Genomic DNA, 18,554 nt, shown 5'->3' on the forward strand with positions numbered 1-18,554 from the left:
ATTCATTGCCTCCTACTTTATGGCAAGTATGTCTCTAACTTCCAAGCTCTTGTTACTGGTGCGCTGGAAACCTCACACGCAGCAATAAGGCATTTACACACAGAGGGCAGAGCCCTTGCCATAAATATTGAAGAAGCCATCCAGTGCTTTAGAAGCAGCTCTCAACCTTAGCTATACATTAAGCGTCACCAGGGAAGCCTCAATAGCACGGATGCCTGGATTCTACACTGAAGAGTTTCTGATGGAGTCAGTCTGACATGAATTCTCGGCACTGGGTTTTGTTGTTGTTGTTTTTTAATGTTTTTTAGGAATTCAAATAGGCAGCCCAGATTGAGAGTAGACTACTCCCAACTTTATAGGAATGGGGTTGGTTCTAGAGGCAAGTTCTACCCATGTAGGACCAGGTACTAACCTGATGTGTCAACCATTGATACCCTGACACAAGATTTTTAATTCTGCTAGTTATGTAATGGAGAAGGAAATGGCAACCCACTCCAGTATTGTTGCCTGGAAAATCCCATGACAGAGAAGCCTGGTGGGCTACAGTCCATGGAGTTGCCGAGTCAGATGACTGACTGACTGAGCACATTTATGTAAAGTAGATGACCTGTTTGTCAGTACCATCTGTTGTTTTGGATAAACTTCCTGTAAAAGGGCAGAGCCAGTGTCTTATTTGTATGTGTGTCCCCAGAGCCTGGTAACATCCCTATAAGTTTTATTTCCAACTGGGAAGGAAATAATGAAACCACATCTAACCATCTCCATATAACAAGATCTTGACAGCTCACTCACTCAAATCTGCTGGTTACTGTTGAACTGAATACTTATCTGCTAGGCTTTGAGATAGGGAAAGCAGCATACTCTCTTCCTAGAGTTTGAGATTTCTTGGGGATGTTCTGGAAGGACAGTGTGTCAATAGCGTCTGAGAAGTTTTACCTGACCCCTGCTAACATGGATATGTCTCTGCCCACTTCCATGACCCCAGCACAAGCAGCCTGACAAAGAGATGCTCCAGGGTCAGGGCATTTAAGCTTAGCTGACTACTATGAAAGTCACATTTCTCCTTCACTCCAGTGTAGTCATCAGCCATCACCCGGTTAGCTTTTCCCTTTGTGGTCCACTTTGAACTGTGTTAGACCCATTTTCTCGCCCTGACTTGTTTTCGAGTTCACTTACCTGTCAAGGATTTAACCAGGAATCCCTTTGTAACATTTCCCTCCTAAATGGGTCTGTTGGTAACACTTCTGCAGACCTGGCCTCAGCCACTGGCTCACAGCTCTCTCAGAGAGCTGGGCCAGAGAAGGCAAAACCTATTTTTAAGAGAAAGAAAAGTTACTTGCCACTTGACCACAATCAGAACAAGTGGTGGAACAGATGCCCCCTGGCTTCACTGCAGTAGCCACTCTTGAAATCATCCTGAAGTTCATTTTCTCTCCTTGAGGCTCAGTGTAAGAGGTTGGACCACAGAAGTCCAAAGGACAGACCACTCATCCTTTGAGCTCGAGGAACTGCCTTTAATCATTTACTTCGGCTTCAAGCTCATCAAATAACCCTTCCACGTTCCTGTTTTCTTAGCCCTGGAAATGTATTTATGTGGAAGCCAGTCACCTACAACATTTTACCATTTTTCTCCTTTAAAACACAATAGCCCATCAGTCCCAGCCTGTTTTCCCACAATGTCCTCATTGTACTAGGGCTAAGTTTCTTACTAAGATGTTTTCATCCAGGGTAGAAGGCTCGAGCTTATCCTTACTTTCCTGGTCCAGACAATGTAAGGCATTTCCCACCAACATCTACCCCACATTCTAGAATATTCTCAACCACAGGGGCATGACATAAGCCATAACTCTGCATGATATGCTGCGAGGTTGTAGCAAGTAATCTGCAACCAACAATTACGTGTCAGTGTTCACAGACAGGTCCAAGGGTCCCCTGTATGAATACGCTATCACACTCTGAGGCATCTCTGTTTTTTGTGAGGAAGAGAAGCAGAGTCCCAGGAGTCCCATGAAGCACTACCATGACCTCTGCCAAGGGCATTTATGCCACAGCCCTAGCGAAACCAGTTACTGATGCTCCTAACCACTGACTACACATCACTGCAGTGACTTACACTGGGTATACCCATGGGACTGTGGTTAATCGAGTCCCAGCCACTGGCCTGTCTAAAAAGTACCTATCACTCATTTCTTTAGATGGTTAACATCACCGGTCTGACCTTCAAAGAAGCAACAAGGCTAAGACATAACGTGTAATACCAAGTACAATGGAAAACTATTCCCTAATAGACTGGACATTTTATGATGGAAAATTTATTCAGGCCAGGGCATGCTATATTGTCTGCACACTATATACATGCCTTCCATTTATTCAATTGTGACAATCCGGCTAGAGAAGTTTCAAAAAGCTGCTTAAATTTAAATGAAATCCACTGATGAAGAAAATATGTTCTGACCTGTCAATTCTGCCTAGTCAGTGCCTGGTGATCAGTATGATGAGGCAGGTCACAGCTGGACTGCTGTCAGTGAAAGTGTGTTCTAAGAAGAAAGCAACTTAGCCATAAGAACTTTTTCCTTTGAGCCATGTGTCATTGCTAGCTGACACCCTATCCTTCAGAGGCATAATAAGCCTTTGAAGCAGATCAATCAGTGCTTACACACAACTCCCAATTTGCAGGTATCTTGAACAAACCACCTTTCAGATCATTTTCTTTTGAAAATATTCTCAACAAACAGTAAAGCCAAGAGAGGAAAAAAATCACATTTACATTGCATTCTGTGGAGCATTAATATCTTTGGCTGATCTGAGATTATTCTTAGTGTCCCATAAATAAAAACACCAAAACCTTTATAGTTCAGCTTAATGCAATAAAAAGAAAGGCAAGTCAGGTTATTTATAATTTCACATGTACAATGCTGTTTCTAAGCCACAAACACTTTCATAAAAAAATTTTTATTTCACACTTTTATACAAATATCCACAGGTATCTTCTAATCATGAAATAATTTTACAATGCTAGTTAGTATAAAAATGTATCAAATGCAAACAGACCAGTGACTTGACTTGAGATGACGTTTTTAACAACTATAAACACCACTACATTCGTGTTTCTTTTGTTGGTGAACCACCCTTGCGCCCCGCCCCCCTTTTTAGGACATTCATTTTTATAACAAAGGTCTATAAACACTTTCAAAATATCAGCTTCTCAGCAACCTATAAGCCAGTGCACTGGGTTCCAAGTTATCTAAGCAAGAAACTGAGATTTTAAACATTGTTATGACCTATTTTAGAGAAATTTCTGTAAACAAAATATCATTTGTAAAACTATTTTTGTTTTGAAAATTCCAAAGCACAACTAATATCTTAAGGGCATAAGATTTCTGGAAAAAAAAAAAAAAAAAAAACGCAAAAGCATCAATGTCACATATAGCTGTATTTTGTTCTTTTAAAAGCCTTTGAGACGCTACTTATACCCACAGCCAAACAAATTAGCACCTGTTTGTTGCTGTGCCCCCGTAACTTAACATTTTGAAGTACAGTAATTTTTTAAAATTTAGCTTTCCAGCTATTCAATCTCTATTGAATGTATATAATAATAACTTCCTCCTCCCTCCCCTTCATCTTTAAAGTTAAACAATTTAAAGTTCTTTTCAGAGTAGTTAAAGTATTTTGGGGGATACAGACAGGGGAGGAAACAAAGTAAAAAACAGAGCACGGACTCATTGATTAAATGATTCCAATAATATTTTAAAACTTCAAAGCCACGACGTTCAGACTTTGGGTATCAGGTATTCAGTAGTCTTACACTGGATCGGTTTGGGTCCACCATCAGCACTCACCGTTTCTTTCAAGTCCTGAATATACAATATTTTCAGCAGTGACTAAACTGCACTAAAGTCCAACAAACAATCCCATTATTTCCAAGAGTTCCTGATGGTTACAGCAGGAAAATCAGAAATATCACACAGGGCTCTAAACTAAAAAATATCTTCTGTGTTTAAGAATTAAACATCTCACAGTTAAATTCTATTTCTTAAATGTTTTGGGTTTGGAGGGAGAGGATGAGTGCTGTCATGAAGGCAGTTAATAACTTAAACTTATACTTTATCTGTAAAGTATAACAACTCTCTGCTATATTTATAAAGACTTACTATGTTCTTTAGGCAGTCAGTAATTGAGGTCCAACCAGTGACCTCTTATGTTCTGATTCTGATTGCTTAATCCAACCTGAAGGGCAAACTGGAGAATCTTTGGCCTGTTAGTCAATAACAAAATGGTTTGTAAAAAAGAAAAATAAATACCATATACAAATAAGTATAACTAGCATTCAAATCTGTTATGCCTGTGTGTTTTAGTGAAAGGGAAATGAAACCCGTGTGTATTTGGCATGAGCAGGTATTCACACATCTAGGAAATGGAAAAAGATGGCAGGATGGCAACATTACCTTCTATTGCACATTTAATTTATGGGAGCACTTTAGTTTGAACACAGTTACCCTGATGGCATAGGGTTGTGATGCAGGACAGTTAACTGGCATGTTCTCCCATCCTTTGAGAAGAACGCTGGCAGAGGTGGTGCCAAGGCTGGGACGGTCACTCTGGCGCAGGGGTCATGGTGCCTTCTTCCAGCTACACCTTTGGAAGGATGTCGCGTAAGAGTAACCGGGCAGGCCCTTCCCCAGCACAAGTAAGTCAAAAACAAAGGCGACCCGGAACGTTAAATTAAGGCAGTTAAAGAAAAATCCATTCCAACAATTTGGCTGTGCAAAACAGGAGCCTTGGGCTACGTAACAATGTCCACAGTTAAAACTGTAGGCCCGTACTGTTGTGCAGTCTGTCTGAAATCAGTATTCAGATATTGAACAGGTTTTTCAATCCATCTGAGTGTCTGGGTTGGGGAAAAAATAAAGTAGTTTGGATACTGTGAAGCTTTTCTGGCCTCCCTAGGAGTAGCTTTCATTTTCATTCCACTTTGTGATCCACTGTTTTTTTTCAGGGTTATCATTGTATTTTTCATCTGGGATCTCTCGCTCTTCTTTCCGGATCCTTACAGCGTGGTATCGGGGAACGCTATCATCGTACCTAGAGCGTTTAAAGAATCCACACTGGAGACGGGGGGAGAAAGAAACACACACAAATTAAGTAATTCCAAGAAGGGCAAGTCCACTAGATGGTAATATCTAAGCTTTCTGTTCAGCTATGCCTAAATTTGGACTAGGACAAAGAATAAAAGACATGGTTTTCTTTTAAGAAGGAACTAATAGGTCAAAAATAGTAATAGCCGGTGAGGATAAACAGAAGAGAACAGCTGTAAAACTGGAAGAAAAGTCCCTTTTCCCATCTTGTCTTTCCGTCCTATTATAGCAATGTTAGTTACCTCTAAGAGTTGAAGAGTTTATGAAACAGTGCTTCCATTTTTTTATAATCACCATACTATATGTAAAAGATCTAACTTTCAGATTACTAGAACATCATGTTAATTTCAAGAACAACTTTTTTTCAAGGTCATAAACCAAAGATTATTCCATGCCCCTCTTCCACTAACAAAATGGAAATCAGGTCACAAATATTTTACAAATTACTACTTGAAATGGGTGATTTAATCTCCTCTCCTTCGAGGCTCCAGTACATCTTTCTTAATAGCTAAGATGTAATTTATACTGCCTGGATTTCCAAATGAAGCTTCCAAACTAAGCTGTTTCATTAATAAATCATGCAGTGACTGTGTCCTGCAATAAAATCATTCCTGTACCACAAAGAATTTGAGAAACTATCACTAGATTGAATTTCAGAGCATCCTCTAATTTCTTTTCTTTTTGGCAAAAATACAGCACTTACACTTAGATTATTAATGAATATATATTTTATTAATCTCTAAAAACATATTCAATCTGATCCAAAGTAGGTTTTTATTGGGAACATACCTGGAAATTCTTAAGTCAGATTGAATTTTTTTAATGAATATATATGTATTTTTAAAAAATATGTCTTTAATTTTTAAATGCAGATAAAAGATGGATGAGGAAGATACTTAGAATAGTTGATTAATGTGTTTACTATGTGACATCAATAGGCACAGAACATTTGTTTTGAATGATGTTAAGCTATAAAAATGGCACAGGGCAAAATAAAATTATGTACAAATTTATCACTATTTATCACAAATTTATCACTAAATCGGTGAGGAAAATGGGACAAGAATTTTTGTTCTAAGGTCTTTTCTATTTTCTGCAAAAAAGCCAAAATACCTATCTGTCACATAGTGTGACTATTGCCCCATTTAAACAAAGAAGAAATCGGGGTGATACATAACCTGAAATGGAAATGCTGGGATTCATCATGACAGGGCCATGGAAAGGGATTACAGGGGTAATTCTACCCTCTGGTGCCCACAGAAATGGAAAAAGGAATTGCTGCCAATTCCTGTTTCCATGGAGTTACAAATAAGAGAAGCCAAACATGAACTTAAAATCAGCTGAGACCCAGGGCTGAAAAAAATTTCTAGGAACATGGAACAAGATCAAACTCCATTACAACATTTTGAATAAACTGTCCACAGCATTTTTATATTAAACTTTTGTAAACTGAATGCCATGTTGGCAAAGAATCATCTTCTGAAGTTGACCATAATGTCTGTCACGCCAGTAGTGAAGTTTGTTGTAATGGTCTTTGACTTGTAGTAGATATGCAGGGAAAGAAGTTGCATGCTTAGCCAGCATAAAACAATTTCTGAGCAACAATAAAAGCATTCCGAAGCCTTGCCCCATCATTTTATAGCACGAAAATCAAAAAGATGACAGTGAGAAAGCCTTCTCTTCAAGAGAAACACACTGTTTCCAACATGCAACAGGTTAATCAGGCAGTCAACACAAGCTTCTGTGGGAAATTCCAAAATGGACAAGAAATCTGGGATGATTTCTTATGCATCTTTGAAATTCCAAGTGGTAAGCTACATACTAGATTAACACCACGTGGGAAACTGGTCTACTGTAGAGGTCTAACACCTCCTACGTGTACGTAGATTGCAGTTTTCTTCATTGCTGTGGGTGATGTCTATTAACAACAACAAAAAGTAACTCACCTGCAACGAAAGATTCTTTGTGCACTTAAGAAAAAAAAAAAAACCTAAGCTTTCAAGTGAAATAAATGAAATAAATTCAAGCAAGGCAAGCCAGTGTGGACATTTGGAAAACGTCTGTTAATGGGACACACACAGCAAGCTGTTGCTTTTAAAGTTAGCCACCACAACCATAGCGGGGTCCACAGCTAGCAATTAAAAAACATTGATCAATTACCAATTACAGAAGTAGATCAATACTACGCATCAGAAGTAAGCCTCTCTTTATCAGATGGCTGAGCATGGATCTCAGCCTTGTGATATGTGGCATCATAGTGATCTTTCTTATTTCTCTTGAAGAAACCACACTACAAGGAAGCAAGGTATTTAGTCAGTGTTACAGTTCTGTGTATAAAAGCTAAACAAAAGAAAAATCTCAAAGTTTAACCTGTTTCCTACTTACAGCTTGCTTACAAAGAGACCACATGGATCAACCAAAAGGGAACAGACCCCATACCGTATGACAGTGACATCCAGTGTGCTGTGTACTCAGTTGCTAAGTCCTGTCTGATTCTTTATAAAGACTGCATGGACTATAGCCCACCAGGCTTCTCGGTCCATGGAATTTTCCAGGCGAGAACACTGGACTGGATTGCCATTTCCTTCTCCAGGGACTCTTCCTGACCCAGGGATCTGCTTGGCAGGCAGATTCTTTACCATGGCACCACCTGGGAAGCCCCAGTGACGTCAATTACCATGGGTCTCTGGTCAAATATTTATATGGATGACACTAGCAAATTGATTTTTCTATTTGTAGCAAATCCTAAGGGCCAAAATCATTCTAAAAGGAAAAATATTTACACATCTGATCATAGTTTTGGGTAGTTTCTTCTTGCAGGGCTTCCCAGGTAGCTCAGTGGTAAAGAATCTGCCTGCCAATGCAGGAGACAGGGGTTCGATCCCTGGGTCAGGAATATCCCCTGGAGGATAAAATGGTAATCCACTCTAGCATTCTTGCCTGGGAAATTTCACAGAAAGGGGAGCCTGATGGGCCATAGTCCATGGGGCTGCAAAAAGTTGGACACAACTCAGCACACACTTTCTTCTTGCAGGGGATATGGAGTCTAACTATGAAAGATTGACATCTGTAGATTACTGATTCAAAGTGTAAGAATTAATTCTCTAAGACTTAGCACAAATCCAAATAAAGAAACACTGAATATATTCTTGTCCTTTTCAGTGAATTTGAAGGGATAAGTGCCATCTACTTGAGGCCTTTGTGGGGTAAATCACAATATAAATTTGAACATACCATCATGAAATAATGATTACTATCACTTTCCCAAATTCTGAGCCACCACGTAATGTTTAAGTGATAGTAATCTGTGCTCCTCAGATTAGGTCACTCTAAATGAGTATAGAGGTATAGGAAAAGACTGTCCTTATAGGACCTCTTCTGGAGAGCAATAGAAGGCCATCCTCAAATATCAAACCTCACATTCAGCTTTTGATATCCAAATAATTTCCAGAGCATCTCCTATATCAGCTGGCTGCACTCGGATAAACCTACTGTCTGAAGTAAACATCAGGTAGGGCTGGCTGACTTCCCCTGGGAGGATGGGTCTTGGCATGAGCAGATACCAAACTTCAATCACACGAATGGAGGATGCCCAAAAACTATCTCAAAATTATCTTGGCAAAAGGAAGTTACTTGGAAAAATAAAGCAAAAAGAGATGCCCAATATTTGAAAGTGAGAATATCTTAAGTCCTTGTCCATTATACTTGGATCCAAAGAAAAGATAAGGATAGTTTGATCCTAGGGACTAGTAGTTGAGTTTCATCATCCTTTGCCTCTAGACCAGACATGTTTGGAAACCCCAAATTTCTGGCCTTTTAGAAAAGTAATACACTGCATACATAATGTCACGGTAATTATCCTAATGTTTTAGAACTGCGTAAAGGATAGAGACTATAAATATCCTCTCTTCACATCATGTCAAGTTGAGTTGCAAATAAGTCATTACAAACTTTGAGTTTTTTGGGATTGTTGATAAAAGTCTGTGAATCTCCATTACCACCTGAGAATAACCCAAGATCTATAGGTGATAATTTTTGCCAAGAAAAGTACGTGACATCTCATACATTTTTTGTAATGTCGACTATTTACTGGTAGAAAGCAGAGGGAAGATACTACATTATATTTACAGGACCAGACTATAATGAAGTACATCATATTAAACACAGATCTTCCTTATGCTTGACATAGGCTATGGTGACCACTTTGAGATTCACTGATTTCATGCTTTCCTATTTCCTAATCTAGCTGCAACGGTAACAAGCCCCCATTGCTGCCATGAACATTTCTTTACAAAAGTTGAAATTAATAAGAATACAGATTCTGATTAGGGTGATAACCAATTTGGCTTAGATTCAGAATTTGATTGGCAATAAAGAAACGGTCATAGTGGTAAAATTTTAAAAATTATTATCTGCCAAACATGCTATATTATATGTGAAAACACTGAATTTACACACTTAAGAAACCTCTTATATAAATAGTATTCCTTTACAAAATATTAGATAGGTATTCAGATCTTCATTATATAATTCTTTAGTTTGCTGTATTTTGGAAAAATTTCATAGAATAAAATGTTGGGAAAAAGAAGCAATGAAACATGTATGTACTATCAGTGTTAATTTACTTTAAAAAGAAAACCTGAAATAACGTTTATATCACAAAACTCAAGTCCCAGATATGACTTACCTTCCACAGTAAAAATACTAATAGACCAAGCATCAAAATCCCAGCAAGAATGGCCACGAGGATGATCCACCAAGGTACTCCTGAATGCTGAGCTACAGTCTTTGAGGGAAACACAGTCACGCGAACCTATGGGGCATAAAGGAAAGCAATACCATTACAAACTCGGGTGAGAATCAAACCCTGAGTTTGTATCACTAATTCTGCTTCTAGATACACTTGGTCAATGCAGCCTACAGATGGATGACATGTCTTTTTGGTGTGAGTTCCTTTCCTTTAGTAATGGAATATTGCTTCAAGAGGCATTTCTTGGAGCTCTTTTGCCAGAACCTGGAAAATGCTGAAATATGTTTTGATGAAATAATTGCTTCTGTGCTAACTTATCTTTTATAAATTTTTATAATCAATAAAAGTAGAGAAAATTGTATAATGAACCATCAGTTAATCAACAGCAAGTTTCAACAATTACCCAGAGGGATACAACCAATCTTGTTATATCTACATTAATGTAACCTGGTATCTTTTTGAGACCAACCACCCTCTCTTAATCAAGCATTCAACAATGGCAACAAAACGGTCCATTTATGCACAATTAGCCTACATTCCTCACTCATATTTTAAAGATGTTATGAAATATAAAAGAGGAATGGAGCTGCATTACTGATACCATTCTAATTTTCCCTTAAGGTTAAAAGCAAGCAGGACCCAGTGGGGCCCTCTCAGCAGACCAAAGCTTTATGGTTCAAACCTGACAGTTACTTGGAACCACAGGATTGTGATGGTCATCTTTGAAAACAGATTACCTCTTCCCCAGCACATAGCCCCTTCCTCTCTTCCCTAAGTAATTTCAGAACAAAACCTGGGGAGTTGGTTCTTTGGGACATGAGTTTACCTTCTCCCCAGGATTGCTAGCTTCCTCAATAAAGCTTTCTTTTCTTTTACCTAACATTTATCTCTCAGTATTGGATTCTTGGGTTACGAGAAGCCAAACCTGAGTTCAGCAACAGGATAGCAAACTAAAGACGCTTGTAAAGAATAAAATTTCCTGAAATGGCTTGCAGTCATTTACTACGACAATGTGTACAGACAAACGAGACTCTGGATTCATTCAGAGGCAGCTTACAGCTTTAAGAGGCAGCTGATGAGAAGTTTAAGCTCTAAACACTTGATAGCTGGCAAATACCAATTGAATAGATGTGTTTATTCAGAAATCTAAAAAGTTGCTTATGGTAATTTGCAACAATTTGGTTATGTGAGCTTAGAATTCAAGCGGATTTCTGTGATGCCAGAAGGTTTTTTCCAGGCAACAAATCTTCAAAGCTTATAAAAGACCTGGTGAAAGCTACAAATATGATTTTGTCAACTATACTGATTAGTCATCTATCAGTTTGAGGTTTCTGCTATTTTTTAATTTAAAGAATATAAAGTGAAGGGTAAAGAAAACTTAAGAGAGAACAATTTAACTCCTGAGAAGTGTTTCTAGTTAAGTATTCTACATTAGTGTTGAATTCTGGATGCTGCCTAAAATGCTTCCATGTCTACACTGTGATCCAATACTACTATACTAGAACACTTAAAAAAAAAAAAAAAAAAAACTCTTAAAGTACTTCTATCTATACTAGAAAACAAGTTTTCAACCTGCTCTTACAGAATATACTTAAAAGCAGGAACTGCTTTTCTTTAAACATCTTTAACAGGAACAGAATTCACATTAAGAGTTTTCTAAACTCTAACCGCATAAACACCTTTATCAGCTACTATGTTTCCTGTTATGGTCTCAATGAAGTTTCACTTAAGCTCTCAGCCCAGGGGAGGGCCTCCTGACTCACTTCCTCTTGCCTCCCCTTTCCCCAACAGGTGTCCTCAGTTCAGTCACTCAGTCGTGTCCGACTCTTTGTGACCCCATGAATCGCAGCACGCCAGGCCTCCCTGTCCATCACCAACTCCCAGAGTTCACCCAGACCCACGTCCATCGAGTCAGTGATGCCATCCAGCCATCTCATCCTCTGTCGTCCCCTTCTCCTCCTGCCCCCAATCCCTCCCAGCATCAGAGTCTTTTCCAATGAGTCAACTCTTCACATGAGGTGGCCAAAGTACTGGAGTTTCAGCTTCAGCATCATTCCCTCAGAAATCCCAGGGCTGATCTCCTTTAGAATGGACTGGTTGGATCTCCTTGCAGTCCAAGGGACTCTCACGAGTCTTCTCCAACACCACAGTTCAAAAGCATCAATTCTTCGGCGCTCAGCCTTCTTCACAGTCCAACTCTCACATCCATACATGACCACAGGAAAAACCATAGCCTTGACTAGATGGACCTTTGTTGGCAAAGTAATGTCTCTGCTTTTGAATATGCTATCTAGGTTGGTCATAACTTTCCTTCCAAGGAGTAAGCGTCTTTTCATTTCATGGCTGCAGTCACCATCTGCAGTGATTTTGGAGCCCAAAAAAATAAAGTCTGACACTGTTTCCACTGTTTCCCCATCTATTTCCCATGAAGTGGTGGGACCGGATGCCATGATCTTCGTTTTCTGAATGTTGAGCTTTAAGCCAACTTTTTCACTCTCCACTTTCACTTCCATCAAGAGGCTTTTGAGCTCCTCTTCACTTTCTGCCATAAGGGTGGTGTCATCTGCATATCTGGGGTTATTGATATTTCTCCTGGCAATCTTGATTCCAGATTGTGTTTCTTCCAGTCCAGCGTTTCTCATGATGTACTCTGCATAGAAGTTAAATAAGCAGGGTGACAATATACAGCCTTGACGTACTCCTTTTCCTATTTGGAACCAGTCTGTTGTTCCATGTCCAGTTCTAAGTCTTGCTTCCTGACCTGCATACAGATTTCTCAAGAGGCAGGTCAGGTAGTCTGGTATTCCCATCTCTTTCAGAATTTTCCACCGTTTATTGTGATCCACACAGTCAAAGGCTTTGACATAGTCAATAAAGCAGAAATAGATGTTTTTCTGGAACTCTTGCTTTTTTGATGATCCAGCGGATGTTGGCAATTTGATCTCTGGTTCCTCTGCCTTTTCTAAAACCAGCTTGAACATCAGGAAGTTCACGGTTCACATATTGCTGAAGCCTGGCCTGGAGAATTCTGAGCATTACTTTACTAGCATGTGAGATGAGTGCAATTGTGCGGTAGTTTGAGCATTCTTTGGCATTGCCTTTCTTTGGGATTGGAATGAAAACTGACCTTTTCCAGTCCTGTGGCCACTGCTGAGTTTTCCACATTTGCTGACATATTGAGTGCAGCACTTTCACAGCATCATCTTTCAGGATTTGAAATAGTTCAACTGGAATACCATCACCTCCACAGGTGTCCTAGCTTTAAGCTAAATCAACTCTTTCTTGAGATTACTGGTTGAAGCAGAGAGGTACCCATGAAGTAGGGGAGAAAGAATGGTGAGAGACCAGTAAAGAAATAATATAGTTGATATGAGTGCTAAATCAGACAATCCTAAACTAAAAAGTATTAATTCAACCAGCCTGTGCTTTATCTTGGCTTCCAAGGTGCACAGTGGTAAAGAATCCACCTGCCAGTACAGGAAACACAAAAGATGCAGGTTCAATCCCTGGGTCCAGAAGATCCCCTGTAGAAGGGAACAGCTCCCACTCCAATGTTCTTGCCTGGAGAATTCCAAGGACAGAGGAGCCCGGCGGGCTACAGTCCATGGGGTTGCACAAAGTCGGGCACGACTTAGCAGCATGCACACACACATGCTTTATCTCATTTAACTCTGCTTCCCTAGTATGTAGCACAGGCAAGCCACACAGTATCCCTGGGGCAAGGTGATGACTTGGAAGGGCCATTCTCAACAATAAGCCCTGATGAAGCCTTGTGAAGTGGAGAGTGGACACTGGTCCACAGACAGAGGGATCCGCCCTGTCACCGCGGTACCAGCCTTTCAAATGGATGCTCCTAGAGGGAAAGCACACCCCAAAACTGCTGCAATCCGACAGCCATGAGGGCTGAACAAGGTAGTTTTTTATTTTGTGGGGTTAGGGGTCGGGTGCAGTGTAAGCAGGAACTCAGCTGAGAGCTCGAAGCCCCAGGTCTGGCTACCATTCAAATCAGATCTTGGAGCCTACTAAAACAAGTCACTGTGCATCAGACTGAGGACGAATGCTAGGCTCTGGGCCACACATTTAAGGTTCAGATGTGCTCTGCAAACTCAGTGTGTTCGTGTGTAAGGCCACACCGCAGGAAGGCAAGAGAGCCCGGTCAGCAAGATTTTATTGTTTGTTGCCTTAAACTGTCAACTCTGTGTGGTGTGTGCGTGTGCACGCATGATAGTCATTCTCCAGCTGGGACTGAGAACAGGAGGAGGGGAGTGGAGCTGGCCTTAGAATCAGGAGCGGGTAGACAAACTATGAGCTGAGATTCCCAGAGCTCTGGACACCTTGTCTCATCTCGTCACAGCAACTATTACTGATGAACAATGACAGGTTCAGGCGAGTAGAAACTACTCCAACTTCAAAAACAAACAAACAAAAAAATTGTTTTGCTTGCATTAAAATCTAGGCATTTCCACAGGGATGACCTGTGCATGTGAACCTCATCCATCATGTGTCCATCAGAGGAAAAGGGTTTAATTCTGCTAATGCATTAAATTGCATCACCAGTGAGGAGTGCTGGGACCACATGAGCTTGCCCCCAGCCAAAGCTGTTTCCCTAAATCACTCTTTAATGTAATATACTCCACTCTCATTGAACTTTAGTATAAGATATTCACCCAATGAAGGGATTTTTGTTATCTTTTACAAAATTATTAAGGAAACCATCCCCTTAGTGAGTGTTCTTCATATAAGAAATTCATCTTATAGAGGAATCCACATCTCAAGTCCTTCTCTGAATTTAGAACCAAAAAATGAAAATCTCCTCCACCCTGAAGAATAACATGCCTACTTCCACTTATCACACTCTTTCTCATCTTTAGCAGGCGGGAAGTTTACCCACTCTCTTCCTATTCCTTAGGAATGAAGTTCAGTTTAGTTGCTCAGTCGTGTCTGACTCTTTGTGACCCCATGAACTGCTGCATGCCAGGCCTCCCTGTCCATCACCAACTCCCGGAATCTACCAAAACCCATGTCCATTGAGTCGGTGATGCCATCCAACCATCTCATCCTCTGTCATCCCCTTCTCCTCCTGCCCTCAATCTTTCCCAGCATCAGGGTCTTTTCAAATGAGTCAGCTCTTCACGTCAGGTGGCCAAAGTATCGGAGTTTCAGCTTCAACATCAGTCCTTCCAATGAACACCCAGGACTGATCTCCTTTAGGATGGACTGATTGGATCTCCTTGCAGTCCAAGAGTCTTCTACAACACCACAGTTCAAAAGCATCAATTTTTTGGCGCTCAGCTTTCTTTATATTCCAACTCTCACATCCATACATGACCACTGGAAAAACCATACCCTTGACTAGACGGACCTTTGTTGACAAAGTAATGTCTCTGCTTTTTAATATGCTGTCTAGGTTGGTCATAACTTTCCTTCCAAGGAGTAAGCGTCTTTTCATTTCATGGCTGCAATCACCATCTGCAGTGATTTTGGAGCCCCCAAAAATAAAGTCAGCCACTGTTCCCACTGTTTCCCCATCTATTTCCCATGAAGTGATGGGACCGGATGCCATGATCTTTGTTTTCTGAATGCTGAGCTTTAAGCCAACTTTTTCACTTTCCTCTTTCACTTTCATCAAGAGGCTTTTAAGCTCCTCTTCACTTTCTGCCATAAGGGTGGTGTCATCTGCATATCTGAAATTATTGATATTTCTCCCGGCAATCTTGATTCCAGATTGTGCTTCCTCCAGTCCAGCGTTTCTCATGATGTACTCTGCATAGAAGTTAAATAAGCAGGGTGACAATATACAGCCTTGACGTACTCCTTTTCCTATTTGGAACCAGTCTGTTGTTCCATGTCCAGTTCTAACTCTTGCTTCCTGACCTGCATACAAATTTCTCAAGAGGCAGGTCAGGTGGTCTGGTATTTCCATCTCTTTCAGAATTTTCCACAGTTTATTGTGATCCACACAGTCAAAGGCTTTGGCACAGTCAATAAAGCAGAAATAGATGTTTTTCTGGAACTCCTGCTTTTTCCATGATCCAGCAGATGCTGGCAATTTGATCTCTGGTTCCTCTGCCTTTTCTAAAACCAGCTTGAACATCTAGAAGTTCATATTGCTGAAGCCTGGCTTGGAGAATTTTGAGCATTACTTTACTAGTGTGTGAGATGAGTGCAATTGTGCAGTAGTTTGAACATTCTTTGGCATTGCCTTTCTTTGGGAAGGAATGAAGTGGGGATATGTAAGTACAACCAGTAAGAAACTTCCTCCTTCCTTGACTGAATTCAACAAATCTCTCCTGGTTCACTCTCTTCTGTGTTCATTCAGTCATGTCTGACTCTTTGGGACCCCATGGACTGTGGCCCACAGACTTCTCTGTCCATGGAATTTTCCAGGCAAGAATACTGGAGTGGGTTGCCGTTTCCGACTCCAGGGGATCTTCCTGACCCAGGGGTTGAACCTGAATCTCTTGTGTCTCCTACACTGGCAGGTGGATTCTTTACCACTGCACCACGTGGCGAGCCCCACTCACTGGCTCCTAGACCATGAAATTCTTAACAATTGACACTATCTTATTCAATTTTGCTTCTCTAGCACTTTTGTGAGGAAGGCTTCTCTGGCACTTCTGCAGTGCCATGGTTAACTGGCTTTTTAACTGGATCAATTTAATTGCTGCTAAAATTTTAGTAACCATCTTATCTGGTTCAGTTGGGTGACCAGCTCTCCCTGACTTTTCTTATAACAATATCTTAAATGTGTTTTATTAAGAAATGAACACAGGTGGGAGGGAGGTTCAAGAGGGAGAGAACATATGTATACCTATGACTGATTCATGTTCATGTTTGGCAGAAACCAACACAATTATGTAAAGCAATTATCCTTCAATTAAAAAAATAAATATTTTAAAAAGAATTGAACACAAAACTCTTAAAATTGGTTGAGTTATAAGGAAACAAAGATTTTTTTATCTTTTTAAGGTCAGGATTAGAGTAAAAGCAATGGGAAAACATATCAACATTAAGACCAAAAGACAAGGCTGAATTATTCAACCTCCTTTGCTTCATGTCCAAAGAAAAATAATCTAGACACTGGAAAAGACAGAGAATCAAGCTAAAAATGAAATTGAAACCCTTAGTAAGTGAGGGAATAAAAAATGAAGGCATTTTGACACTTGAATTAAGCTTGAAATCTTTAGACCACCCCCCCAAACTGCACCTTAAAATTCTAAAGAAACATGTAGATATGACAGATGAGCTATTATATCTCAGAAATCAGTTAATAGAAAAGGTAACAGAAGACTAGAGATTAAAAAGTCTCTGTTTTAAAAAGAAATGGGTTCCAGATATGAGACTAATCCATTTTCAAATCTACCAATTATTAAATAAATCAAGTATGATTTATTTAATAGTATAGTATTAGTATATAGTATATACTTTGCTATACAGTAGTATAGCAAAGATTCCAATTCCCATTAGTAGGCATGGGCTCTCAAAGCCCTGAGAACATGAAATGCCCAAGAGAACCTCATTGTCTAGACACCATGGCCTTCAGTTCCATCATCTTCAAGAAAACAAGAGCAGTTGATGAGAAGTCATGAGCGCAAGGTCTGGTCTTACCTCTACCCCACATGCTGGTCCTGTGACCCTGAGGGACAGACAACCTTCCCTGGACTCACGTTTTCTCATCTGAACTTGAGATTTGGGGACTTCATGGGGAGCAAGTACTACAGAGTCAAAGAATAGGGGCCCAGAAGCCAGAATGGTATAGATTTCAATCCAGGACCCCAAATGACATCCCCTGTCTATGCCTGCTTCCTTTTTTGTAAAGTGGGTACAATGTCTACCTTGGCATTCTCCTGCAGTTTAAATGATAGTATATGGGTAAAGCATCTAGTAGATGGTAGACATTTAATTAGTGCTTTATTAATATTAGTTTCTTCCCTCTAAAGTTTTCTTCTCTTTGAAGCTCAGTGAATCTCAGGATTGCTGATTAAAGCTACATAAAGTTATAGCAACTGCCTTTAGTCAGAGAGGCAGAGAAAGGATTCTCAGGAACGGTGTGGTTTGACAGTCCTTATGATGCCTTATTAGTAAAGGTAGAGGAACTTCCCTGGTGGTCCAGTGGTTAAGAATTTGCTTTCCAAAGCACAGGATATGGGTTCAATCCCTGGTTGGGGAACTAAGATCCCACATGCCAAGGGGCAACTGAGCCCACATGCCACAACATGCCTGCGCACAAGGAAGACTCAGTGCCCCCTAAAAATTAATTTAAACTTTTTAAAAAGATGTAGAAAGGTAGGAGTAACCTGCAAAGACAACATAAGGTCAAGGTGAGGGTACATCCCGGTTAAGTATGGGATAGTCCCGGTTTACACCACATGCCCCAGCATCCTGCCCAATTTAGCACGTGCCCAGACAAATGTTTGTATTCTAGTTGAGATGGTAAATTTTAATTAAGGGTCACTATATTCCAGAAACCAAGGTCATCAGGGAAACACACTGGATTTCAGCTGGTCAAAGGCCTGAAGCCTAGACATTTGCCTTAAGTACATCAGTAGATCAGCTTTAGGACAGTCATTCTTCTCCATTCACTCTCTTCTGCAAAACACTCCCACCTGTGACCTGCAGTCATTTACTTTGAGGGCCTGATACAAGTCCCTGTGGGTCCAGACCCCCCA

General features: G+C 40.2%; 1 protein-coding gene across 3 annotated transcripts in view; it reads right to left on the bottom strand.

Annotated features, from left to right (window-relative positions):
- Positions 1-2,936: 2,936 nt before the first annotated feature.
- Positions 2,937-18,554, bottom strand: part of ITGA6 (integrin subunit alpha 6) — an 87,611-nt gene continuing 71,993 nt past the window's right edge. For 2 of the 3 annotated variants that reach the window (XM_006070259.4, XM_044933773.2), the window contains 2 exons: positions 9,823-9,948; positions 2,937-5,105 (listed from right to left, as the gene is read on the bottom strand). In XM_006070259.4, coding sequence (XP_006070321.1) covers positions 4,944-5,105; positions 9,823-9,948 — 288 coding nt within the window. In that variant the 3' untranslated portion in view covers positions 2,937-4,943. Of the gene's footprint in view, positions 5,106-7,295; positions 7,426-9,822; positions 9,949-18,554 lie in introns of all 3 variants that reach the window. The other variant, XM_006070260.4, reaches the window with a different exon arrangement.

The sequence above is a fragment of the Bubalus bubalis genome, chromosome 2 (genome assembly GCF_019923935.1).
Source record: "Bubalus bubalis isolate 160015118507 breed Murrah chromosome 2, NDDB_SH_1, whole genome shotgun sequence".
Classification (NCBI taxonomy): Eukaryota; Metazoa; Chordata; class Mammalia; order Artiodactyla; family Bovidae; genus Bubalus; species Bubalus bubalis.